Genomic DNA, 27,826 nt, shown 5'->3' on the forward strand with positions numbered 1-27,826 from the left:
AGTAAAGATTAGAATGAAATGACTAAATGGCTGCATACTACGTGTAGAATGGAGTTAATATTTTGATAAACGGTATTTATTCTTTCATAGCCTATGCTTTCTCTGGGAAGCAATAGCAATGCCTAATTATAAGAAAACCTCAATATTGTCTATAGAAAAAGAAGTCTGACTTCCTATGTACTGCAACAGAATGTTGATTATCTTTGAAGGTCACTATGCCTAAATAATAGACATTTTTATGTATTGAGTTGTTAGAAGATTACTATATTGAATAGAATTTTTCATTTAAAACAGATATTATTTCTAGCAATTACACTGTTTCCACAATAATTCTCAACCAAGATATTTCATTTTTACATTTGTTGTTGTCAGCTGAGAAAATGAGACAATACCAGAAATGACTCAATGAGAAAGAGTTAAGTGACAAGATTAACAGAAAGGACAGGGAAAGGAAAAGGCTGAATGGTAAAGTTTAACTGCTGGTCAACTTACGAAGCAAGGAGAAAAAAGAAAGTTAATCAAAGAAAATTCAGAAATAAAGTTAGAGACAGCAGTGAAGGCAGTGGTGGTGATGCTTGCATCATCTACACCAATAGTCCATATAAATCTCCCACCACATTGAGGAAAGCAGTTAAACATATGGAAAACTGTATAACTATAAGTCCAAGAAAGTGCAAAGAAGTTGTCTTCAAATTAGCTGCTTCTTATGGAGTTTTAGTAGGTGAACAACAGGTGAAAAATCAGATTTAACACCTAAATCCAGGCACAGAAGAAGCGGTTGCTACTTTTTTATGTTCAAGATGACATTTCATGTGCAACTCCTGGGATGAAAGATTATGTGATAATGAAGGATAAGGAAGGTGGGAAAACATAATCATGACCTTGAAAGAAGCCCATGCGATATATCAAGAGGAATTCCCTGACATGGCAATAAAATTGTCCAAGTTCTGTGCATTGAGACCAAAGTTAGTGTGCACCTTACAGGATACACCACACAACGTGTGTCTCTGCCACTACCACGAGAACGTAAAGCTATTTTTGAAAGTTATAAACGAGGTTGTTCCACAAATGAAAACCACATTTTCTGACTTGATTGGCATAATAGTTTGCAGTCAAGAGAAAGAAGTTCATGATATCAAAATGTGAAAAGTGTGCAAATGTATCTATGAAAGATAACTATTCATAGGATGAGAACTTAATGAAGAAGCTGATCAAATGGACCTAATGGCAAACAGTGAACCAGCGAATCACTCAAAGAGATTCATGGTACTGTTGATCAGAGTCTTGAGGCTCTTTCAAACATGCTGGCCCAGTTCTTACAAAATACATTTATTAAAGGACAACAATCAAAATTTTTTGAAAACAAAAAGTATTCTGCAAACAAGGATCATCATCTTGGCGCAAGTAGATTTTGCAGAAAATTATACTGTTCAACTGCAGAATGAAGTCCAGAATGCCCATTGGTCAAAACCACAAATCACTTTGTTTACAGCATATGTTTGGGACTCACAAAATGGTTTTTCTTGTGCTGTTGTTAGTGATGAACTTGATCATAATAAATATTTAGTGCATGCTTTCATAAGTAACATTGTAGAACACATTATATCCATGAACCCAGAGGTAGAATCTGTCACATTCATGAGTGATGGTGCAGAGTGAATTTAAGCACTGTTTCCTGTTTGCCAACTTGACATTCTTCAGAGAACACTATGTAATAAATATTTCTTCAGGCTTCTTTGCCACATCACATGGAAAAGGTGTCATGGATGAGAATGGTGGAACTGTAAAGTGTGCAGTCTGGAATATCTGCAAAGTGTTAGGAAAAACAGACTATCTGGTGCTGAGGACTTTGCAAAAACTGCATGTGAAAGATGTCATGGCATAATCATTTTTTATATCTCTGCCTAGCAAATTGCAGAGAATAAAGAGGAATTAGATCAAAGGTGGAAGGGAATAGTTCCAATAGAGCAGACCAAAACCATCCATGCTGTTACACCTATTGCTCCATATATTATTGAGTACCAGCATTACTCGCTATCTCTACAGAGGTTTGTGCACAATTTCAAAAAGCGATCTTCAGCCAAAGAAAATTTACAAGACCTGATCAATCATACGGCCTTGCATCAAGGGAATTTGACTCTGGCCCCATGCTGGAAGAAACAGATCAAGATTTTTTGTGGGGCAGTTGATTTATGTTGAAGATGGTTAAGAAATTTCATTTATTAGAAAGAATGATGCAAATGGAAATATATTTACATTTCCCACAAAGAAAGATAAATATTGGGTAGAAAATGACCAAATTTTTGAGAAACTAGCTGCACCTACTATAGATCAGAGGAATAAGTACCATTTTCCCTACCCAATTAGCAGTGCAGAATAAATCTGGTAATTTTTAACTGAAAATGTCATTCCATTGCTTTGAAGTGTCATTCCGTTACCAGCATTTTTTTTTTATTTTGTTAGTAAAATATTGTCTGCCCCAATAGCTGAAAGGTCAGCGTGGCAGTCTGTCATGCCAAGGGGCCCAGGTTCGATCGATTTCCGGCTGCATCAGATTTTATCTCTACTCAAGGACTGGGTGTTGTGTTGTCCTTATTATCATTTCATCATCATTAGTGGAAGGCAACGGGAAACCACCACTGGAATCACTTCGCTAGACACTCATGCGGTGGACCTCTCTGAAGAGGCTTCCCCATGACAAGACCTGCCATAAGGCAGAACATAAAGTAAGCAGAACATTAGTTTCGTGCATTTATCTTCTATGCCATTTCGTTTCCCATTAATCCCTCTTCACAATATAATTTTTGTGGATTTTTATGGACAATGGGCAAGCTGAATTATTGTTACCTTATAAATGAGAACAATATACACTCCTGGAAATTAAAATAAGAACACCGTGAATTCATTGTCCCAGGAAGGGGAAACTTTATTGACACATTCCTGGGGTCAGATACATCACATGATCACACTGACAGAACCACAGGCACATTGACACAGGCAACAGAGCATGCACAATGTCGGCACTAGTACAGTGTATATCCACCTTTCGCAGCAATGCAGGCTGCTATTCTCCCATGGAGACGATCGTAGAGATGCTGGATGTAGTCCTGTGGAACGGCTTGCCATGCCATTTCCACCTGGTGCCTCAGTTGGACCAGCGTTGGTGCTGGACGTGCAGACCGCGTGAGACGACGCTTCATCCAGTCCCAAACATGCTCAATGGGGGACAGATCCGGAGATCTTGCTGGCCAAGGTAGTTGACTTACACCTTCTAGAGCACGTTGGGTGGCACGGGATACATGCGGACGTGCATTGTCCTGTTGGAACAGCAAGTTCCCTTGCCGGTCTAGGAATGGTAGAACGATGGGTTCGATGACGGTTTGGATGTACCGTGCACTATTCAGTGTCCCCTCGACGATCACCAGTGGTGTACGGCCAGTGTAGGAGATCGCTCCCCACACCATGATGCCGGGTGTAGGCCCTGTGTGCCTCGGTCGTATGCAGTCCTGATTGTGGCGCTCACCTGCACGGCGCCAAACACGCATACGACCATCATTGGCACCAAGGCAGAAGCGACTCTCATCGCTGAAGACGACACGTCTCCATTCGTCCCTCCATTCACGCCTGTCGCGACACCACTGGAGGCGGGCTGCACTATGTTGGGGCGTGAGCGGAAGACGGCCTAACGGTGTGCGGGACCGTAGCCCAGCTTCATGGAGACGGTTGCGAATGGTCCTCGCTGATACCCCAGGAGCAACTGTCCCTAATTTGCTGGGAAGTGGCGGTGCGGTCCCCTACGGCACTGCGTAGGATCCTACGGTCTTGGCGTGCATCCGTGCGTCGCTACGGTCCGGTCCCAGGTCGACGGGCACGTGCACCTTCCGCCGACCACTGGCGACAACATCGATGTACTGTGGAGACCTCACGCCCCACGTGTTGAGCAATTCGGCGGTACGTCCACCCGGCCTCCCGCATGCCCACTATACGCCCTCGCTCAAAGTCCGTCAACTGCACATACGGTTCACGTCCACGCTGTCGCGGCATGCTACCAGTGTTAAAGACTGCGATGGAACTCCGTATGCCACGGCAAACTGGCTGACACTGACGGCGGCGGTGCACAAATGCTGCGCAGCTAGCGCCATTCAACGGCCAACACCGCGGTTCCTGGTGTGTCCGCTGTGCCGTGCGTGTGATCATTGCTTGTACAGCCCTCTCGCAGTGTCCGGAGCAAGTATGGTGGGTCTGACACACCGGTGTCCATGTGTTCTTTTTTCCATTTCCAGGAGTGTACATGTCTGAATTATGTCATTCCACTACCAGAAAGATTTTTTTATGTAAGCCTTATTATTTGAATGAAACTTATAAACTATTAAATAAAATGTGTTCCTTTGCTTACACATAAAATATAATATTATTTTTTTTGTTTTTTAGCATGATTTCTGGTCTTTTCTATGCTTAAAGTGCAAAAACAATTACTGAGTGTCATTCCGTTACTCATGGAACTACCCTTAAGTCATTCTGTATGAGCCACTGTACTGTGTTACTTATCAACATAAACACACTTTTCTCCAGTGTTTCCAGATTTTCTTCTACATTCATTAATATCATGCCATTCACATGCAGCAGCATTTCTTTTGATCATTCTCAATAACTTCAATACTGTTAACAAATACAATGAACAGGAGTGGGCCAAGTAAATATCCTTGAGGTGCACCATACTGAATATTCCCGCTTTCAGATCTGCGTCCAGACTGCATCGTCACTTATTGCTTTCTGTTACTAACACATGATTTTATTCATTGCAGTGCATATCCAGTTATGCCATAGCCTTCAAGTTTTTCAATTGGTGCTGTATTGGTGATTGTGCCAAAAGATTTAGACAAACGTAAAAACATAGCAGATACAAAGTCTCTTTTTTCTAATGCATCTACAACAGATTCTTGTTAGGCTTGAATTAACAGTTTTTGTAGATTTCCCTTTTCGGAAAACACATTGTACTGGAGTCAGAATGCTATGTTTCTCTAAGAACATGGTCATCCTAGTATACATCAGCATCTCTAATGGTTTTGAGAAACCAGAGATACTATCATGTAGTTATTTGGGTTATCTTTCTCACCTTTCTTGTGCATTGGAAACATTTCACGTATTTTTAATTTCTATGGAAATCCCTTTTAATGAGATGTTTGCAATGTCAAAAAGAGGTCAAATTATTTCTTCATGCATATGCTTTATTAGACAATCTGATACTTCATCATCTCTTACAGATTTCTTGGATTTTAATTTCTGAATTACTTTTATGAGTTCCATTTTTGTTACTGGTTCCAGAAACGCTGATAGGATGGTTGCCCATGTGTTATTGGACGATTTGACCCCTGATGATTTGTGAGCATGAACTCTATATTAGAAGGAAACATTACAAATTCTGAAATGCCAATTAACCACATTGGAGAATCATTCAAAAATACGAGTGGACTCAGTGCCCATCCTAGTGGCACTCCACATGTTGTGTTCGCCAGTCTGACATTAGCTTCCCACCTGAGAACAGTTAATGAGACCCTTCGCTTTCTGTTATGAACGTAGGAACATCTACATCTACATCTACATCTATATCCATACTCCACAAGCCACCTGACGGTGTGTGGCGGAGGGTACCTTGAGTACCTCTATCGGTTCTCCCTTCTATTCCAGTCTCATGTTGTTCGTCGAAAGAAGGATTGTCAGTATGCCTCTGTGTGGGCTCTAATCTCTCTGATTTAATCCTCATGGTCTCTTCGCGAGATATACATAGGAGAGAGCAATATACTGCTTGACTTCTCGGTGAAGGTATGTTCTCGAAACTTCATCAAAAGCCCGTACCGAGCTACTGAGCGTCTCTCCTGCAGAGTCTTCCACTGGAGTTTATCTATCATCTCCGTAACGCTTTCGCGATAACTAAATGATCCTGTAACGAAGCGCACTGCTCTCCGTTGGATCTTCTCTATCTCTTCTATCAACCCTATCTGGTACGGATCCCACAATGCTGAGCAGTATTCCAGCAGTGGGCGAACAAGCGTACTGTAACCTACTTCCTTTGTTTTCGGATTGCATTTCCTTAGGATTCTTCCAATGAATCTCAGTCTGGCATCTGCTTTACTGACTATCAACTTTATATGATCATTCCATTTTAAATCACTCCTAATGCGTACTCCCAGATAATTTATGGAATTAACTGCTTCCAGTTGATGACTTGCTATATTGTAGATAAATGATAAGGGATCTTTCTTTCTATGTATTCGCAGCACATTACACTCGTCCACATTGAGATTCAATTGCCATTCCCTGCACCATGCGTCAATTCGCTGCAGATCCCACTGCATTTCACTACGATTTTCCATTGTTACAGCCTCTCGATATACCACAGCATCATCTGCAAAAAGCCTCAGTGAACTTCCGATGTCATCCACAAGGTCATTTATGTATATTGTGAATAGCAACAGTCCTAGGACACTCCCCTGCGGCACACCTGAAGTCACTCTTACTTTCGAAGACTTCTCTCCACTGAGAATGACATGCTGCATTCTGTTATCTAGGAACTCTTCAATCCAATCACACAATTGGTCTGATAGTCGATATGCTCTTACTTTGTTCATTAAATGACTGTGGGGAACTGTATCAAACGCCTTGCGGAAGTCGAGAAACACGGCATCTACCTGGGAACCTGTGTCTATGGCCCTCTTGAATCTCGTGGAACCCACCCAAACAGGAGGAACACCATTAATGTGATAACACTTTAGTCTGCGAAGTAGAATTTTGTGTTCTGCACAATCAAAGCCTTTGCAAGGTCACACAATATATCAACGTGACAATTTTTTTCTTGTTTAGCTCTGCCAGGACTGCAGTTATAAGGCCCTGTATTACTTTCTCTGTGGAGGCTCTTTCACAGATGCCACACTCAGAGGCGATTAACAAGTTCTGCTTAATACATCAGTATTTACGTCATTTGCCGACAGATTATTATAGTTATCACAAGTTATATGTTTTTAGGTTTGGTGGTACCTCCAAGTACATGTGACAAGATCAAGCCATTAATGCTTATTTTCCCCTCGGCTGCAAGTCAGGTGTTCCACTGTCAATGAGTGGACACAAAATGGTTGGGCTATACTGACAGGCTTTATGACCATGCCGAAAATATCAAGTTGTTAAGTTTGTGATCCCTTAATCGGGCAGGTAGGTTAGAAAATTTAAAAAGGGAAATGGATAGGTTAAAGTTAGATATAGTGGGAATTAGTGAAGTTCGGTGGCAGGAGGAACAAGACTTCTGGTCAGGTGACTACAGGGTTATAAACACAAAGTCAAATAGGGGTAATGCAGGAGTAGGTTTATAATGAATAGGAAAATAGGAATGCGGCTATGCTACTACAAACAGCATAGTGAACGCATTATTGTGGCCAAGATAGATACGAAGCCCACACCTACTACAGTAGTACAAGTTTATATGCCAACTAGCTCTGCAGATGACGAAGAAATTGAAGAAATGTATGATGAAATAAAAGAAATTATTCAGATAGTGAATGGAGACGAAAATTTAATAGTCATGGGTGACTGGAATTCGAGTGTAGGAAAAGGGAGAGAAGGAAACGTAGTAGGTGAATATGGATTGGGGTTAAGAAATGAAAGAGGAAGCCGCCTGGTAGAATTTTGCACAGAGCACAACTTAATCATAGCTAACACTTGGTTTAAGAATCATGATAGAAGGTTGTGTACATGGAAGAACCTTGGAGATACTAAAAGGTATCAGATAGATTATATAATGGTAAGACAGATTTAGGAACCAGGTTTTAAATTGTAAGACATTTCCTAGGGCAGATGTGGATTCTGACCACAATCTATTGGTTATGAAGTGTAGATTAAAATGGAAGAAACTGCAAAAAGGTGGGAATTTAAGGAGATGGGACCTGGATAAAGGGACTAAACCAGAGGTTGTGCAGAGTTTCAGGGAGAGCATAAGGGAACAATTGACAAGAATGGGGGAATGAAATACAGTAGAAGAAGAATGGGTAGCTTTGAGGCATGAAGTAGTGAAGGCAGCAGAGGATCAAGTAGGTAAAAAGACGAAGGCTAGTAGAAATCCTTGGGTAACAGAAGAAATATTGAATTTAATTGATGAAAGGAGAAAATATAAAAATGCAGTAAATGAAGCAGGCAAAAAGGAATACAAACGTCTCAAAAATGAGATTGACAGGAAGTGCAGAATGCCTAAGCAGGGATGGCTAGAGGACAAATGTAAGGATGTAGAGGCTTATCTCACTAGGGGTAAGATAGATACTGCCTACAGGAAAATTAAAGAGACCTTTGGAGGTAAGAGAACCACTTGTATGAACATCAGGAGCTCATATGGAAACCCAGTTCTAAGCAAAGAAGGGAAACCAGAAAGGTGGAAGGAGTATATAGAGGGTCTATACATGGGCGATGTACTTGAGGACAATATTATGGAAATGGAAGAGGATGTAGATGAAGATGAAGATGAAATGGGAGATACAATACTGCGTGAAGAGTTTGACAGAGCCTGAAAGACCTGAGTCAAAACAAGGCCCCCGGAGTAGACAACATTCCAGTAGAACTACTGACGGCCTTGGGAGAGACAGTCCTGACAAAACTCTACCATCCGGTGAGCAAGATGTATGAAACAGGCGAAATACCCTCAGACTTCAAGAAGAATATAATCATTCCAATCCCAAAGAAAGCAGGTGTTGACAGATGTGAAAATTACTGAACAATCAGTTTAATAAGCCACAGCTGCAAAATACTAACACGAATTCTTTACAGACGAATGGAAAAACTAGTAGAAACCGACCTCGGGGAAGATCAGTTTGGATTCCGTAGAAATACTGGAACACATGAGGCAATACTGACCTTACGACTTATCTTAGAAGAAAGATTAAGGAAAGGCAAACCTACGTTTCTAGCATTTGTAGACTTAGAGAAAGCTTTTGACAATGTTGACTGGAATACTCTCTTTCAAATTCTAAAGGTGGCTGGGGTAAAATACAGGGAGCGAAAGGCTATTTACAATTTGTACAGAAACCAGATGGCAGTTATAAGAGTCGAGGGACATAAAAGGGAAGCAGTGGTTGGGAAGGTAGTGAGACAGGGTTGTAGCCTCTCCCCAATGTTATTCAATCTGTATATTGAGCAAGCAGTAAAGGAAACAAAAGAAAAATTCTGAGTAGGTATTAAAATCCATGGAGAAGAAATAAAAACTTGGAGGCTCGCCGATTACATTGTAATTCTGTCAGAGACAGCAAAGGACTTGGAAGAGCAGTTGAACGGAATGGATGGTGTCTTGAAGGGAGGATATAAGATGAACATCAACAAAAGCAAAACGAGGATAATGGAATGTAGTCGAATTAAGTCGGGTGATGCTGAGGGTATTAGATTAGGAAATGAGACACTTAAAGTAGTAAAGGAGTTTTGCTATTTGGGGAGCAAAATAACTGATGATGGTCGAAGTAGAGAGGATATAAAATGTAGACTGGCAATGGCAAGAAAAGCGTTTCTGAAGAAGAGAAATTTGTTAACATCGAATATAGATTTAAGTGCCAGGAAGTCATTTCTGAAAGTATTTGTATGGAGTGTAGCCATGTATGGAAGTGAAAAATGGACGGTAAATAGTTTGGACAAGAAGAGAATAGAAGCTTTTGAAATGTGGTGCTACAGAAGAATGCTAAAGATTAGATTGGTAGATCACATAACTAATGAGGAAGTATTGAATAGGATTGGGGAGAAGAGAAGTTTGTGGCACAACTTGACCAGAAGAAGGGATCGGTTGGCAGGACATGTTCTGAGGCATCAAGGGATCACCGATTTAGTATTGGAAGGCAGCGTGGAGGGTAAAAATCGTAGGGGGAGACCAAGAGATGAACACACTAAGCAGATTCAGAAGGATGTAGGTTGCAGTAGGTACTGGGAGATGAAGAAGCTTGCACAGGATAGAGTAGCATGGAGAGCTGCATCAAACCAGTCTCAGGACTGAAAACGACAACAACAACAACAAAGTTTGTGACTTGATTGCAGGAAGATTGTACGACTTAGAGGAAAAAAAAGACCAACCAACACAATGACGTGTATACATATCAAGGTACCACATATAAAAGTATCTGCAGTTCCACACATTACACTCTGTATATTAACAGTACACCCAGCAGTAAGCATAAGCTGAAATAATTTGCTGTTCATTCTGCTCTCAATAAAATGATATTCTTTTACTTAAACTGTCCCGGTAGTAATAATATTAGTATATCACATCCAAATGATGACAGAAAGGTAATATGCATCTTGCACTGTCCTATTTGAAAGAGTAATATGATAACAACAGGTATATTTATGCTTACAAATCTTTTTTCCACAAAAGTAAATGTCTCCTATCACTTGTGCTGGCAGCTAACATGAATGGCAGTGGTACAAAGGCATTATAAAGATCTGTATTCCAACTGAGATTAAAATTTTCCTCTCCATAGCCTGTAGTAAATGACGTAATGCCTGATGATATTAATCTTCAAGAAAGAAAAATTTTTGATTTTGTTCTCTGACTTCTATTGTCCACACAGCCCACCAACACAGCAAACCGTGTAGTGTCATGTAATTTCCGACTGAAACCCACAAAAAGTTTACGAAAGACTTCTGCTGCTTTTATTTTCGTATGTATTTTCTGCTGTTATGGAATACAACCACTCTTTCTTCTTTAACTCTTAAATCCTCATAAGGGCTTGTTAAAAAAGTCGCCATGGTTCCCGCTCATGCATAACTGCTCCAAATATGGACAGTTGTCTTGGTTCCCATCATACATCAAAATTACAAGAATACCCTAAACGCCGCCCCTTTCTCGCAAACAAGCACTAGAACATGAATGTTGTCAGGGAAGAGCGGGAAAGAAGATCCAAACCAAAATTCCAAGACAATTTGAGGTATTACAGAACTAATGAAATTCATCCATCAGTGACAGCTTTTTTCTGTAGCATACATTTCACATAGAAAATAAGTCTACGCCGCTATTCCCCAAATTCTTTGTGTTACAACGACAATAGATTGTTTGAAGAAAACGAGTCAACAACACTGCTACTCTAGCAATATACTACACATTGTTGTCAATAGGACGCTATATCAACTATTTACTTCAATACTGCTCGAGTATGAAGGGCTGTCAGCATCTTTATACTGAAAGGAAGCCATTGACAGGGGGAAAGACACTGTAACACTTTATTCTGTGGCTTGATGGAAGCTAATATCTTGCAATTTGTGTGACATATTAAAAAATCCACATGTGGTTTGTGTTTCAATTACAATTTAAGCATTACTGTTCAATTCCATACAAAAATCAAGTGATTCATTGAGGATGCAGTTTTACACTCCTTGCTATACACATGTAAATGCTGACTGCGTACTTCTCTGTCTGTGACGACGTCTCCGTTGTTTCCCTTGCACGATGCCTTTGTGAATCATGACAACACGCTATGTGACAACTAGCGGATCTGATTAAGGAGGGCGTCGGTGGCTGCGTACACTTTCGTCGGCGGATTCTTGGCAACTAAAGAGGACCGCAGTCCTGTTGCAGAATACCTACACTTGTAGACAGTATAATCACGTGGCACGCTCAACTGACAGTTACGACGCATCCTCTCCCTACTCGCCACACGGAGAGCACTGCTCTGAACCAACGTCACACACGCAACCGGTTTCTGTCACCTACATTCGCTCTTCAACTACCGTGTCACATACGCACTCGTAGCAACTTCTGCACCTCAGCTGTGCTACTTGCGGACTACCTAACGGACCAACAGCTATAAATGCTTCCTTTTTTCCTCTACTTTCCCTTCATCAGTGGCATTTATTCATTATGCTTTGACGACGCTTTCTCCCGTTCAAGACGCATGGCAACGCATTAGCTTTCGTGGTGTGACACATTTGTTATTCTGTTACATAGGTTGATTTTAATAGAAGATTACGCCGGGAGATATTTCCTTCTAATCAATGGTTCTGTGATTTTTCCTATCGCTACGGTGTGTTTTGATTGCTTTGTAATTTATAGTGAACCTAGCACTCTTGAACTACGGTACGACAGTGATTTTCATCGTTTACAACTGTCATGCAGAATGTATGGTACTGGCCTAGATTGTTGATTAGTTCGTTAAAGGATTCGCCTATCACATCACAGAAAATCTGCACTTGCTGGCTCTTTATCGGCTGCCGCATGTTTCAAGGCTTCCATTACTGTAATCTTTTCCTGCAACATTTCTTCAAATAACCGAACACTTGCGAAAAATTTATCCTTTGTAATATTTCCTGGGCAACCTATGGATGTAAGTCGCAGCTGGAATCCGTGAACTCATACGAATATCTTGGCGTAGCACTTAGTAGGGACATGAAATGGAACGATTACACAGGCACAATCGTGGGTAAAGCAGGCAGCAGACTGCAGTTTATTGGTAAAATGCTGGATTGCTTACAAATCACTCGTAAGACCTGTCCTAGAACATTGCTCAAGTGTGTGGGACCCATACCAAATATAGCTAGGAGGACATGCCGAGCATACACAGAGGGCAGAATGAATAGACACAGGTTTTTCTGGCCCGTAGTGTAGTGTCAAAGAGATGTTGAAAGCACTGAACTGGCACTTTAAGACAGACGGAAGCTATCTCGAGAAAGTCTACTAAACAAAGTTTCAAGCACCGGCTATAAATTATGACTCTAACACTAGCAATATACTACAATCCTATACGTATCACGCCCTTACGGATCGTCAGGGCAAGTTTAGATTATTTAAAAAACGCACGGAGGCATTTAGACAATCATTCTACCTGCACTCCGAACAGTAATGGTACGGGAAAAGCCCGAATAATTGGTACAGTGCGACGTACCCTCTGCCATACATTTCGGAAAGTATAGACGTTGTTGTTGTTGTTGTTGTTGTTGTTGTTGTGGTCTTCAGTCCTGAGACTGGTTTGATGCAGCTCTCCATGCTACTCTATCCTGTGCAAGCTTCTTCATCTCCCAGTACCTACTGCAACATACATCCCTCTGAATCTGCTTAGTGTATTCATCTCTTGGTCTCCCCCTACGATTTTTACCCTCCACGCTGCCCTCCAATACTAAATTGGTGATCCCTTGATGCCTCAGAACATGTCCTACCAACCGATCCCTTCTTCTGGTCAAGTTTGTGGCACAAACTTCTCTTCTCCCCAATCCTATTCAATACTTCCTCATTAGTTATGTGATCTACCCATCTAATCTTCAGCATGCTAGAAACGTAGGTTTGCCTTTCCTTAATCTTTCTTCTAAGATAAGTCGTAAGGTCAGTATTGCCTCACGTGTTCCAGTATTTTTACGGAATCCAAACTGATCTTCCCCGAGGTCGGCTTCTACTAGTTTTTCCATTCGTCTGTAAAGAATTCGTGTTAGTATTTTCCAGCTGTGGCTTATTAAACTGATTGTTCGGTAATTTTCACATCTGTCAGCACCTGCTTTCTTTGGGATTGGAATTATTATATTCTTCTTGAAGTCTGAGGGTATTTCGCCTGTTTCATACATCTTGCTCACCGGATGGTACAGTTTTGTCAGGGCTGGCTCTCCCAAGGCCGTCAGTAGTTCTACTGGAATGTTGTCTACTCCGGGGGCCTTGTTTTGACTCAGGTCTTTCAGGCTCTGTCAAACTCTTCACGCAGTATTGTATCTCCCATTTCATCTTCATCTTCATCTACATCCTCTTCCATTTCCATAATATTGTCCTCAAGTACATCGCCCTTGTATAGACCCTCTATATACTCCTTCCACCTTTCTGGTTTCCCTTCTTTGCTTAGAACTGGGTTTCCATATGAGCTCCTGATGTTCATACAAGTGGTTCTCTTACCTCCAAAGGTCTCTTTAATTTTCCTGTAGGCAGTATCTATCTTACCCCTAGTGAGATAAGCCTCTACATCCTTACATTTGTCCTCTAGCCATCCCTGCTTAGGCATTCTGCACTTCCTGTCAATCTCATTTTTGAGACGTTTGTATTCCTTTTTGCCTGCTTCATTTACTGCATTTTTATATTTTCTCCTTTCATCAATTAAATTCAATATTTCTTCTGTTACCCAGGGATTTCTACTAACCCTCTTCTTTTTACCTACTAGATCCTCTGCTGCCTTCACTACTTCATCCCTCCAAGCTACCCATTCTTCTTCTACTGCATTTCTTTCCCCCATTCCTGTCAATTGTTCCCTTATGCTCTCCCTGAAACTCTGTACAACCTCTGGTTCTTTCAGTTTATCCAGGTCCCATCTCCTTAAATTCCCACCGATTAGCAGTTTCTTCAGTTTTAATCTACAGTTCATAGCCAATAGATTGTGGTCAGAGTCCACATCTGCCCCTGGAAATGTCTTACAATTTAAAACCTGGTTCCTAAATCTCTGTCTTACCATTATATAATCTATCTGATACCTTTTAGTATCTCCAGGGTTCTTCCATGTATACAACCTTCTATCATGATTCTTAAACCAAGTGTTAGCTATGATTAAGTTGTGCTCTGTGCAAAATTCTACCAGGCGGCTTCCTCTTTCATTTCTTAGCCCCAACCCATATTCACCTACTACGTTTCCTTCTCTCCCTTTTCCTACACTCGAATTCCAGTCACCCATGACTATTAAATTTTCGTCTCCCTTCACTATCTGAATAATTTCTTTTATTTCATCATACATTTTTTCAATTTCTTCTTCATCTGCAGAGCTAGTTGGCATATAAACTTGTACTACTGTAGTAGGTGTGGGCTTCGTATCTATCTTGGCCACAATAATGCGTTCACTATGCTCTTTGTAATAGCTTACCCGCATTCCTATTTTCCTATTCATTATTAAACCTACTCCTGCATTACCCCTATTTGACTTTGTATTTATAACCCTGTATTCGCCTGACCAGAAGTCTTGTTCCTCCTGCCACCGAACTTCACTAATTCCCACTATATCTAACTTTAACCTAGCCATTTCCCTTTTTAAATTTTCTAACCTACCTGCCCGATTGAGGGATCTGACATTCCACGCTCCGATTCGTAGAACGCCAGTTTTCTTTCTCCTGATAACGACATCCTCTTGAGTAGTCCCCGCCCGGAGATCCGAATGGGGGACTATTTTACCTCCGGAATATTTTACCCAAGAGGACGCCATCATCATTTAATCATACAGTAAAGCTGCATGCCCTCGGGAAAAATTACGGCCGTAGTTTCCCCTTGCTTTCAGCCGTTCGCAGTACCAGCACAGCAATGCCGTTTTGGTTATTGTTACAAGGCCAGATCAGTCAATCATCCAGACTGTTGCCCTTGCAACTACTGAAAAGGCTGCTGCCCCTGTTCAGGAACCACACGTTTGTCTGGCCTCTCAACAGATACCCCTACGTTGTGGTTGTACCTACGGTACGGTCGGCTATCGGTATCGCTGAGGCACGCAAGCCTCCCCACCAACGGCAAGGTCCATGGTTCATGGAGGGCGGGGGGGGGGGGGGGGGGGGGGGAGTATAGACGTAGATGAAGATATTCCTCCCAGTGACTTGCTGGTGGGATGTTCTGCCATGCACTTCACAGCGGTTCGCAGAGGATAGATGCGGATGTTCCTCCCAATGTCTTCGTTGGTTCTTCACTGTAATAGAGGCAACACTCGTTTGTTTTGTCTGATCTGGGTCCAAAAAATGCATTCACTTCGTAAGACGATGTAGTTTGTCATTTTTTCCTTGATAATAGCAATGCGCCTACCTTATAAATCAGCACCATGCATCATTTCCTCTAACATTCTTTTCGAGATAAAATAGTACCATGCATTTCTAGAATGGCTACCTGTTACTGGTTCACGTGGAATTTACATGATACCATGTACTTGAATTCTGCTGCATGATGGTGGTGTTTTACTCGAATTAGTACCACGACCAATAAAGAAATCAACGCTTCTATAGACTGTCTTCACTTGGAATGCTAGAAAACGAGGATTCATTATCCTGGGAAACATCAGTTTCAGAATTATCATCATGTTCCTGATCAAAATGAAATTTTATCTTCAAACCATTCTGGAACTGTCGATTAAAAGTTCTGATCCCTTGTGCTGACTTTGATGATGACCTTTTGCTTGTAACATATTATATGGAATATATGGTGTAAGTAAAGGATAAAAGTATCGCTAATTGTTTTGTACAAGAAACTAAATTCATGCTCACCACAAAATTTTGGCGTAAAGGAATACACTTAGCTTCCAAAAGAGTATACATTTGTAGCTCTTGCAGTACTGACTTTTCAACAATGTGTAGTTGTGCTGGACTGTTTATTGTTGTTAGTAATCTTGCCAACACAATGTGCCATTAAGACCAAAGATATTCACTATCCAAAAGATGGCTTATTCCGTAAGAGGTCTAAATGACCCCTACCAAGCATTAGACATGCAGGATTCCAACATTAATAAAGAAAAATAATTGATTTGATTTGCACCAAACAATGTTTTTTTCTAGAGAGTCAAGTGCATTTCCAAGGATTGCACATAACGTAAACCAAAATACACAATTTTGAAGACAGTTTGTTGATGAAACGGAAAGTTGCCGTGTCCAGAAGACTGCTGTTATCCATCCAAGGACTCAAGATGATAAAGCTAGTCAAGGCCAACATCTGCGAAAGCAGGCTGAAATTTAGCTTTTATTTTCGATGAAATACGATTCAGCTGCTAAACTTGACGTCAACAATATAGCCAATAAGTATGGTTTGCTTAAATCAGGGATATTTTCTCTGCTCTCAATTATGGAACTTTTTCTTTCATTTCTAATTAATTAACGTAATACATGTTATTAATTTATGAGGAGCTTATAAAATCTATTCATTACCCATCATACGATAGGTCAATGTACAGCAGCTGCCACAAACAACAATTTATAAATTTTGGTTTACTTTAATTCTTTTAGAAAGCTTTATACAATTCGTCGTTTATTTAATACAATGAAACATTTAAATTGTTGTATGAAACAATTGTCATCTGTATAGTTCTTTTATGTAATATTTTCAACAATACTTCATGATTATTAAACCTACTTTTAAAATTATAAAATTTGGTAAATCTACGTAGAGCAGGTAGTTTATTGTGGGAAGCAGAGAAGTGGAGGGCGAATGTTTGGATGTACTGTCAGTGGTACAGGAGCACTTAAGTACGGCTCTGTTCCGAAATTTTAATCTACCCTGTGTTGTAAACTTTATGATGCTAGAATACCACATTTCACTTTTTTAACCTGAGTTGTAATAATTCATAATCAAGTCAGCGCCTGTGAAAAAAACTATCGATTCTGCTTAGCGGTAATCCCAGCGACGAAATCTGTATGCGATTGCAGTCGTTCTCGGGTTCAAACCGCATCTGCGCAGACAAGTTGGAGCGTGTGGACAGGAGATCGCCGCAAATCTGTCCCGAAACAGCTGTTTGCTCAGTCTAGTGTTTGTATTTGTGCGCACAGGGCATTAAAATGGCTGATACTCGTCAGTGTTCTCGAGAGTTTGTCAGTGAATTCATTGAAATATATAGAAACCACCCATGTTTGTGGAAGACTAAAAGTAAAGAATATAGTGACAGAGACAAAAAGACAGCACCATACAATGCTCTAATTGAAAAATTGCGAGCAGTTGACGCCTCGGCAAACAGAATTAAAAAAAAAAAATTCTTTGCGAACTGTTTACCGAAAAGAGTTATCCAAAGTTCAGAAATCTAGAAGATTTGAAGTAGGAGTAGATCAAGTACACCAGCCAAAGTTATGGTTTTTTGATCTGCTTAGCTTTCTTAAGGTTCGCCCTTCAAATCTCGCAGTAAATTTACGTGAGAAAACTGCTTTCGCTTTAGCAGCCATTGTCTACACCATTTTGACCGCTTTCTCTGTTTCCTGCGGTTGGTCTGAATGTTTTTTGCAACACAAGTTGCGAACACAGACCACAACAGAACTTCCTCCATTTCTATATTTCAAAATAACTGAATTAAATTTTTGACGTTTACGGGGAGCGCAGTCGCTTGCCACTGATATTTCTTTTCTACACCGACAGATGGCGGACGAGTGGTAGATTGGGGTTTGTGTCGTGTGAACACAACACATTTGCAGCGATCTTTTGCATGTACAGACATCTGCGCCGATGTCTGCGCAGACAGATCGTTGCGTGTGGACCGGGCTTTAGGATTCCACGTTAAACTGTAGCATGCCAGCACCATCATCTTAAAGTTTTGATATACAGATGATATTGCACTATCAGTACAATTAAAATCTTTCGAAGAACGAGAAGAAAGTTTCACAGAGGATCTAAGTACGTTAAACAGATATAGTAAACAGCAGAGATTGTCACAACTCCAGTAAAGCAGAGATATGCGTATTCCACTTCCACAACCAACTAACCGATAACGGTACAAAACTTAATATCAGCATCTGCCGACTACTCAGATCACAACGTGCATCCTAAACAAAGCTCTCTGACATTTGGAAAATATTTTGAAGAACTAAACAAATTATATTATCAGAAAGCTGACTTGTACATAAGTACTCCTGTGTGGGGTATAAGCAGTAACGTCAGCAAGAATGATATCCAACTGAAATACACAATGAGTATTGTCACAGAGCGGTAAAAATCAACGCCAGTTCCCTGAATTCATATATTTTCTAATATAATACCACCAGATCTCATACAAGGGGCAGCGGCCTGAAATGGATAAGATTTCAGCAAAATTCTCTCTCCTCCTCCAAATACCAGGCTTACATCTAGAAAGCCTGTGTGTGATCTCAACAGTCTCCACCAACCTGGTAGTTGCGATTTATAAGTTTACTGGAGACAAAACTGGATACTGTTAGCTAGACAGTGCCTCGCGATTCAGACTGATCCAAACCTGCCGCCTACATGCATGCAGTTGCCGCGCAAAATGTGGAGCCGCCTCAAACGCATCGGAAGCAGGCACGAAAGATGCAAAGCTTGTCTTTGGGAACGGGGAATCGTACACAGTTCCAAATAAGAGTACCGCAACGAAGCAAACAGTAGAAGACATTACCATTTGCGAATGCCCAATAACAAGATTTCGAGGAGACTGGAACGACTTCATAAGGTCTCTCTGGTTAAGGACCATGAAATTAATACCAGCTGTCCACGTGCTATGATTTTATTTCACGAGGGCGTACTGAAAGGTAATACCTCAGAATTTATGTGAAAAGTCTTGATTACGCCCAATGAGAAACCAGTTTGACACCGTCACAGTGGAATGTTAACGGAGCCCCCCCCCCCCCCCACACACACACACACGCACACCTCTGCCTGCACCGGTTCATCACTATCAAAGTGAACTCCTTTAAGATGTTCTTTCAGTTTTGGAAACAGATAAAAATCGGAAGGGGCTGAGTCGGAACTGTGTGGAGGATGTATGACAGTGAACCCAAGGCATCGGAGTGTTCCAAACGTCACTGCACTCTTGTGCGATATGGCATTGTCGTGCTGAAGGAGAGGGTACTACATGTGAGGACGAACTCTTCGAATTCGAAACTTGTTTCTCACGCATCGACACAGTGTTGCGTTACACATCGCCATGTTACACGCTACAATTCAGAAATGTGGCGGATACAGAAAATCCACAAGGAGGGGGCGCTAAAGATATCTTTAGCCACCTTTACTTTTACCGTAATAAAAAATAAAGTCACATACAAAGTTTAAGAAAGTTTTATTTAAACTTATTATACACGTATGCAAGACAATGCCATCAAATGATATAAATAAGTTACAATTGTTGTTCTCTTCCTCAATTGATGAATTCTATGCGCCTGTTCATGGCAAATTGGTTAATTAGATTGTCAATACGAAATCAATGTCAGGGTGAGTGTTCAACAGAGCTATGCCAATAAGCCGTTTCCTATGTGCACGACAGAAGCGTATAGGGTTGGCCTGATTTGGGGGAAAGAGACCAAACAGCGAGGTCGTCGGTCTCATCGGATTAAGCACGGATGGGGTAGTAAGTCGGCCATGCCCTGGCAGAGGAACCATCCCAGCATTTGCCTGAAGAGATTTAGGGAAATCATGGAAAATCTAAATCAGGATGGCCGGACGCGGGATTGATCCGTCGTCCTCCCGAATGCGAGTCTAGTGTGCTAACCACTGCGCCACCTCTCTCGGACAAAAACGTATAAAATAGACGACGCGGACGCGCGTGCTACATAGGAAAGTACAACTACTCGGCAGCTCTATTCAGTCGACCCGACTGACGAAAGAAACGAACGAATAGCGTGCGGAATGACTGGCGGGTGCGGTGCGCAAGGTCCCGCAAGGGACGGGGGGCGTATGTATCCGCCACTGCTCTAGCGGCAGAGGGCTGCAAATATGTAGACACGATGAATAAAGATGTCGAACGTTAATACCGTTTGCGTTATTTAAAAAGCTTTAAGAGTTTTGACAAAAAATCGGGAACATTACTTTTATGCGGGCTCGTACATCGTATTTTTATGTTTCCCATATGTCATTATTTATGTAGTTTTGCCTTACGCTAAATAAATACTTCGTATAATGGCCTGCAGTCAGTGTGCCTTGTTTAAGTTAAGAGTTAAACACCATTTCTTTGCCAGTGTTCAGTTTTGTTCAAAGCATTTTGCAAAGGCGTTAATACCCACATTCTCTCCATAGGAAAGGAAAATAACACAGATTCATTTGCTTTTATGCTGCGGTTTATCAAATGGCTCTGAGCACTATGGGACTTAACTTCTGAGGTCATCAGTCCCCTAGAACTTAGAACTACTTAAACCTAACTAACCTAAGGACACCACACACATCCATGCCCGAGGCAGGATTCGAACCTGCGACCGTAGCGGTCACGCGGTTCCAGACTGTAGCGCCTAGAACCGCAAGGCCACCCCGGCCGGCTGCGGTTTATCATTCGTGTTCAGACTATAAAGAACTAGGCTTGATACTGCATCTTGGGGAACTCCAGCTCTGATGAGTCGTTTTACAGGCGTTGACGATAGGATCATGTTAATTGGTTTGGGATTGGGGGGAAGGGGGGAGCGTGTCATGAGGGTCATAACTTCCAGACAATAAAGTAACATGAAAACTAAGTGTCTCGAAAATGAAATGGGAATTCGAGAAAATTGCACACTAAGTTTAATACAAGATGCTACCATGGTTCTAGCTCACGTGGATTAGGTTACTTCCTGACCGCCCGCAGAGAACATGCCAGGCAAGAACAGGCGCCTAGGCACAGGCTGACCGTAGCTGCTGCCAGGACCGGCAAATCATAGGATGTTGAGGGGGAAGCCACTTTGGCATAGCTTTACTGGTTTGGAACTGTTGTGGTACCTTGATCTTATGAAGACGTTCGTGAAATGGGTAATTGCCAATGGCGGTGGTCGTGTAATAAAACGTTAGTAATCGTTTTATTCATTAGTGAGTTGATCGTGACCTGGGACCTTCTTTTTGGGCATCATTTTGACGATTTTTTGCTAATCTTCAGAGGTAGAAATCAAGAAAGTCATTTTTTCATCTTCTTTTGACGTTACCTTTGGATAGTGTCTTCGTATCCTCTGTCCTGTTCTACTTTTATCGAAAATGCTTCTCAAATACGTCGAGAGCGCATTTGCCCTGACGGAACTGCTGACAAATCTGTGCTCGCCATGCAGAGATGACAATCTGTAGAATGTTAATAAAAACACTCTTGGCTTGCCATGGTCTGTTTTCTTCGTTGAGAAGCCTGCTGACCATTCCTGATTGGTCAATAAGCACTATTTTCTGGTGCCTCTCTTGCACGTCGAACAACTTCCCAATATTTGTATTTCTTATGAGCTTCCACTGTTTACCGATACTATTTACGCTTCTAACTTTCTCAGAGAGATGATGTAACCTTTCCAAGAGAGGACTACAGGACGATACATACGGAATGGCGGACGACGTCATCGCCAAATATTTGTGTCTTCACATTAGACGGATATCACTTCGCCCAGTATTGAAGACGAAACTGAGATTATTAGATACCATCCGTAATAACAAAAAGGTCGAAACATAGTATCATATCTAAGGAACTTGCAAAGAGAAAGTTTATTAATTAAAAGACAAACTTCATGACACGTTCTTGATAAAGTTGCGTAGAAAATTGCTGACAAGTGAAACAACACTAACAGTGCCGTTGAAACCATGGTTCAAACATTTCAAAACATCGACAGTTATTCGCTGGCGGAAATACATATATACGAACATATCACACGCTATTTACGAGTATCAGGCAAAGCATAGATCCTGTTAACATTATGCGTTGTATTTTTTTCCTTTCTAAGTAACAAAAAATTATGTCTAAAAGAGCTGTATTTTATTTGTTTCTTTAACCTGATCTGATTAGGGCCAAACGACCGATGTTTACATCGAACATGGATTTCACACATACAGTAGCACTTTTATAAAATAATTAACTAATAAATAATAATTTTAATATGACTAGTAGTATTAAAATGAACTGTGTGTCTGAAATGGAAGTGTGAGTAAATTATACTGGCAATACTTGCACTTTTGCAGCTGCTGCCACTAACAAAAAATGGTTCAAATGGCTCTGAGCACTATGGGACTCAACTTCTGAGGTCATTAGTCCCCTAGAACTTAGAACTAGTTAAACCAAACTAACCTAAGGACATCACAAACATCCATGCCTGAGGCAGGATTCGAACCTGTGACCGTAGCGGTCTTGCGGTTCCAGACTGCAGCGCCTTTAACCGCACGGCCACTTCGGCCGGCTGCCACTAACAGTGATAACAATAATAGTAGCAGTAGTAATAGTAGTGATAACAACACCAATAATAATAATAATAATAATAATAATAATATCAAAACTAATGAGAAAGGACTCAAACAGTTTGGTACACCATTTGCAGTCCACAAATCTATCAGCGCCTCTGTCATTGACTTCCAGTCTGCCTCAGAACGTATATCAACGCTCTCCGTCAAATCGGCCAACAAAGCATATACCTTGATCAACACACACGCACCCACAAATAACTATAACAAGAAGAACCGTCAGAAAGTGGATGACTTCTGGAATGACCTTGAAGAGACGACAAACAAAATTGCCAAACACCATGTAATAATCTTGTTAGGTGACTTTAACGCACAATTCGGTAAAGAGAAAAAAATACAGGAAAATCACCGCAATCCATACAGCTCACAAGAGAACTAACAAGAATGGGGAAAGATTGATAAGCTTTTGCGAAAATTTCGGCCTCGTAATTATGTCAACACAATTCAAAAAACCCAACAAGAAACTGTATACTTGGAAGTCTCCCAACACAATGTTAGGTGAATTCCAGATGGACCATGTGGCCTTCTCCAAGAGTAACACAGCAGAAATTCTGAATGTGAAAACGAGAAGAGGATTTTTTGACTCAGACCACCATCTTCTACAGATAAAGACCAGATTACAACCCAATAGAAAAAAGCCAGAACTAAACAAAGTGCTGAGACCAGACCCCGAATACATAAAACTCAACAAGGAAAACATCTTACAGGAAATTAGTCAGACAAACACCACAAACTGGACAGAACTTGTGGACGTCCTCAAATCCACGATGAAATTGGGTCAACCCCCGAGAAGGAAAAAACACAGGTGGTGGAATATAATATGTGACCAAGCAATAGAAGAAAGGACCAATGCCTGGAAAAACTTCAATAGTCACAAAACATCAGAAAAATGGCAACAATTTCTAGTAATCCGAAAACAAACATCGAAAACTATTCGGAGGGAAAAAAGAAATTATGACAAACGGTGACTAGATGAGATAGAACAAGACTTTAAGAAGACCAACACTAGGAATTTTATAAGACATTTAAAGAACATATTGCAGGATACCAGCTACCCAATCTTTGCTTCAAGAAACCGGATGGTTCACTAGAAACTAACACGAAGAATAACTGCCAAATCCTCGCAGACTATTTCAACAAACTTCTCAACTGCGAAAGACTTACAGAGGATATTCACTACGAGACGTCTACACCAAATCCTGACGCTAAACCGCCAACCATCAACGAAATAGTAGAAATTATCAAGACACTGAAAAACAATAGAGCCCCAGGAGAAGATGGAATTATTGCAGAAGTATGGAAACTAAATGATGAAAGATTAACAGGAAAAATTCACAAAATCATATTAAACATTTGGGAAACAGAACAGATCCCTTTTGAATGGAAATGTGCACTCATCCATCCACTCCACAAAAAAGGGGACAAAACTGAACCAAATAATTACAGGGGTCTCTCACTCGTACCGGTCACAAAATAGATTAGAAGAACAAGCTGACCCACAAATAGGAGAATACCAGGCTGGTTTTCGCAAGGGACGATCATGCATAGAGCATATCTGGAATCTGAAAATGATTCTCCAGATGAGAAACACCCGAAACACAGTGGTTACTTTTGTAGATTTTAAAAAGGCCTACGACTCAATAGACAGAGTAACGCTCTGCAAGACGCTGGAAGAATTCAGCACTGACAGAAAGACAAGAGCAATCATTCGGGAAACGTTAACTGACACAGTTATGGGGGATATCTCGGAACCATTTGAAATCCAAACTGAAGTGCGACAGGGTGACGGACTTTCACCATTACTCTTTAATATCATTTTTGAAAAAATTATCAGGACATGGGAAAAAGAAGTCGAAGGAATCCAAATTGGCATTAGAAAAGATAATAGATTCAATGTGAAGTGTTTAGCTTTTGCGAATGACCTTGAAATCCTCACAAATAATGGAAAATAAGCCACTAACGCCATAGATAAGTTACACGAAATTGCACAAAGAACTGGCCTGCAAATCTCATATGAGAAAACCCAGTACATAGAAAGAGTGCCACAAGACAAATTGCCTATTGTGACAACCCATGGGAAAATCGTACAAATACCACATTTTAAGTACCTGGGAGAAATCATCCAGCCATCAGGGATCAACCTAAAGGCCAATGAGGAAAGAATAAAAAAACTACAGAAAGCATATAAACTCACGTGGAACTATTATAACAAAAAGTCCATTTCCATTAATGCAAAATTGAGGCACTACAACACTGTCGTACTTACGGAGGCACTGTATGCATCTGAAACAACACAAACAGGTGGGCAAACTAAAATCAAAGAAATAGAGAAACAAGAAAGGAAAATTCTCAGGAAAATTTTTGGCCCGATACAAGAGCAAGGAATCTGGAAGAAGAGACCAACATCAGAATTATATAAATACACAGACAAGATTACAGATACAATAAGGAAAAGAAGAATGCAATTCTACAGACATATCCACAGGATGAATGAAAACAGAATTTCAAAGCAAATTCTTAGTCATCAACTCAGGCAGGGGAAAAACAAAATCGATAAAAGAAGTTGAAGAGGACCTAAGACAAGCACACATAACAGTAAACGATGCAGAAAATAGAACTGAATTCAGGAACATCATCAAAAAACATAAATTTGACACCACAACACAGAAGAGACCAGGCTGCAAATGGACAGCGGAGCGAAAGAAACAACACAGTGAACACATGAAGAAAATTTGGGCTCAGAAAAAACAAACAATCATCATAAAGGAATTCAAGTTCAAACGCTCTCTTAAATGGGAATAATCAAAAATAATAATAATAATATCAAAAATGATAGTAGCAGATATAATACTAATCTATAAGCATACAAAATTGATGGTTTCTTATATAGCAAGTCCTAGGGAAAGGAAATTAAAGGAGACTGCATAGGCTAAGAATACTGGGAACTGAGGAACATCAGTTTTGAAACAGGGACATTCAAGGGTAACAATTGTGTACATGGACAATGGCAATCCTTACTGCTGCTTTATTATATATGTCATTAACTGTCTTCGGACGCTGTAAATGATATTCACTTCTCCCATATAATGCGGGAGATTATTCCACAGTCAGGATCCTGCTCCTGCTACTGAGAGTGAGATGGACTTTAAGAAAATGGCTAAAGCGAGACAGGAAAGATTTTGCTCTGAAGGGAGAGAGTGTTCCTGCCACATTGTTCAGACAAGTGCATTAGGGTTGAGGAGTAATTATGATATGCACTGTTCATTGATAAAACAGTAGAGAAGACAGAGGGTATGGAAATTTTTGCACTTGTCTACACACAGCCAGGATAGCTGTGCGTATGATGGTGAAATGTGATCAAAGAGTCAAACATCACAGATATAACTAATACAGGCATTCAAAACCAATTCCAGGTGCAGTAGCTTTCCTGAGAAAGGCCTTGCAGGATAATATTGCTGTAATTAGAAATGTTTGTACATGTTTCTTTTTCAGGTCAAAAAGGAAGAGCTTCTTATATTTTTGTAGGGCTTGGAGAGATGATGATGCCTTCCTGTACACTGCAGTTACGTGCTCAGTTCAATTTAGATTTCAGCCATTATTACTCCTAGAGTCTTTGCTGAAGGAGAGACACTGATACTTATCCCATTTAGAGATAAATAGGGATTCCTGATATTTTGGGCTAATAAGCCTAGAACACCCAACCAGTACTGCGTGGGTTTTGGATGGGTTGAACTTTAACCTCATGTCCTATGCCTATTTTGATAGTGCAAGCAGGTCGGCACTGAGATTCTCGATAGCTGTCTTCAGGTTTATTAGTTTTGTGCTTAGATACAACTGGAGGTCATCAGTGTATATGTGATATCTGCAGCAGGACTAAAACTGATGATACATCATTTACATACAATGAAAAGAGTATAGAACCTAATACCGAACTCTTGAGGAAGCATGATACTATCTGCTTTCATTGTGACTTCACAGTGCTGGACATCAACATGTTGTTCACTGAAACTGTTGCAGTGGACTTGGAAAGAAATTTGCACTGCTAAGTTTGGAAAGTAAAATGTCACAGTTGATAGTGACAAAGGCTTTGCTAAAGTCTAAGAACCAGATGATAGTTGTCTCTTGTGCTTCCATGGCAAGTTTCAGATCACCTTTATTAAGGCAGATGTGCTCCGATGTTTACGGAAGCCTGACTGGTATTCTTCTAGTAGGATGTTTGTAGTTAGGTAGTTTCTGAACTTGTCGTGGACTATACATTCTAAAACCTAAGGCATTGGACAGCGCAGGAAGAATGCAAATAGGTTGGTAATCAGAGGGTGCTATGGCAATGTTCCTTTTAGGTAATGGCTTAACAAGTCCCTGTTTGCAGGCCCCTTGGAAAGCACTTGTGGTCAAGGAGTCCTTGAAGATACCTGTTATGGTGGCCAGTAGTGGATCAAGGACTAGCTTCACCATTTGGACTGTGATGACATAAAGTCCAGTGGATGGTGATCAGATAGACATGATGGCTTTTTTAAGGGTGTTGCAAATAAAATGCTTTAGATACAACTTTTCATCTCTAGTTGTTTACCCCTATGAAGTAGTCAGTCAGTCTTGGTTTCATTCGTGTTTTAATTGTGGTTGTAGGTAATGTGAAGTACCAGTTCAGTTCATCAGCTGGGACAATGGGATAACCTGCAGCTTTCACTTTGCCTATATCGAGACCATGCAGTTTTTTTCCACAGGACAGCTGGTCTGTTTCTGTTGTCAGTTAATGCATGGGCATGCCTGAGTTTTGCATTTTCACAGCTTGACAGACTCTGCTCAGTTTCTGCTTTTAAGTAGCATGCTTCTCAGGTGTGGGGCATGTTTGTATGCCCGATGTGCAGCGTCACAGATTCATGAGCTCTTTTAGTTCTTCACTTAGCCAAATTGCAAGTTTCCTTCTTTCTTATCCATTCTTCCTCCTTCAACAGAGCTGACTTTTTCACTGGTAAAAAATGTCATGTAATAAAAGTTGTTTCAACAATTAATGGCCTA

The 27,826-nt window shown here is 40.8% G+C and overlaps 1 protein-coding gene across 3 annotated transcripts in view; it reads right to left on the reverse strand.

The window, feature by feature from the left end:
* LOC126175375 (fatty acid hydroxylase domain-containing protein 2) overlaps positions 1 to 27,826 on the reverse strand; it is a 189,431-nt gene that overhangs the window by 113,870 nt on the left and 47,735 nt on the right. The window contains exon 1 of one of the 3 annotated variants that reach the window (XM_049922145.1): positions 11,421 to 11,664. The exons of 1 other annotated variant lie outside the window; for it this stretch is intronic. In XM_049922145.1, the coding sequence (XP_049778102.1) occupies positions 11,421 to 11,478 (58 nt within the window). In that variant the 5' untranslated portion in view covers positions 11,479 to 11,664. Of the gene's footprint in view, positions 1 to 11,420; positions 11,666 to 27,826 lie in introns of those variants that run through there. One more of the 3 variants, XM_049922146.1, reaches the window with a different exon arrangement.

Source organism: Schistocerca cancellata, chromosome 3 (assembly GCF_023864275.1).
Source record: "Schistocerca cancellata isolate TAMUIC-IGC-003103 chromosome 3, iqSchCanc2.1, whole genome shotgun sequence".
In the NCBI taxonomy this organism is placed as follows: Eukaryota; Metazoa; Arthropoda; class Insecta; order Orthoptera; family Acrididae; genus Schistocerca; species Schistocerca cancellata.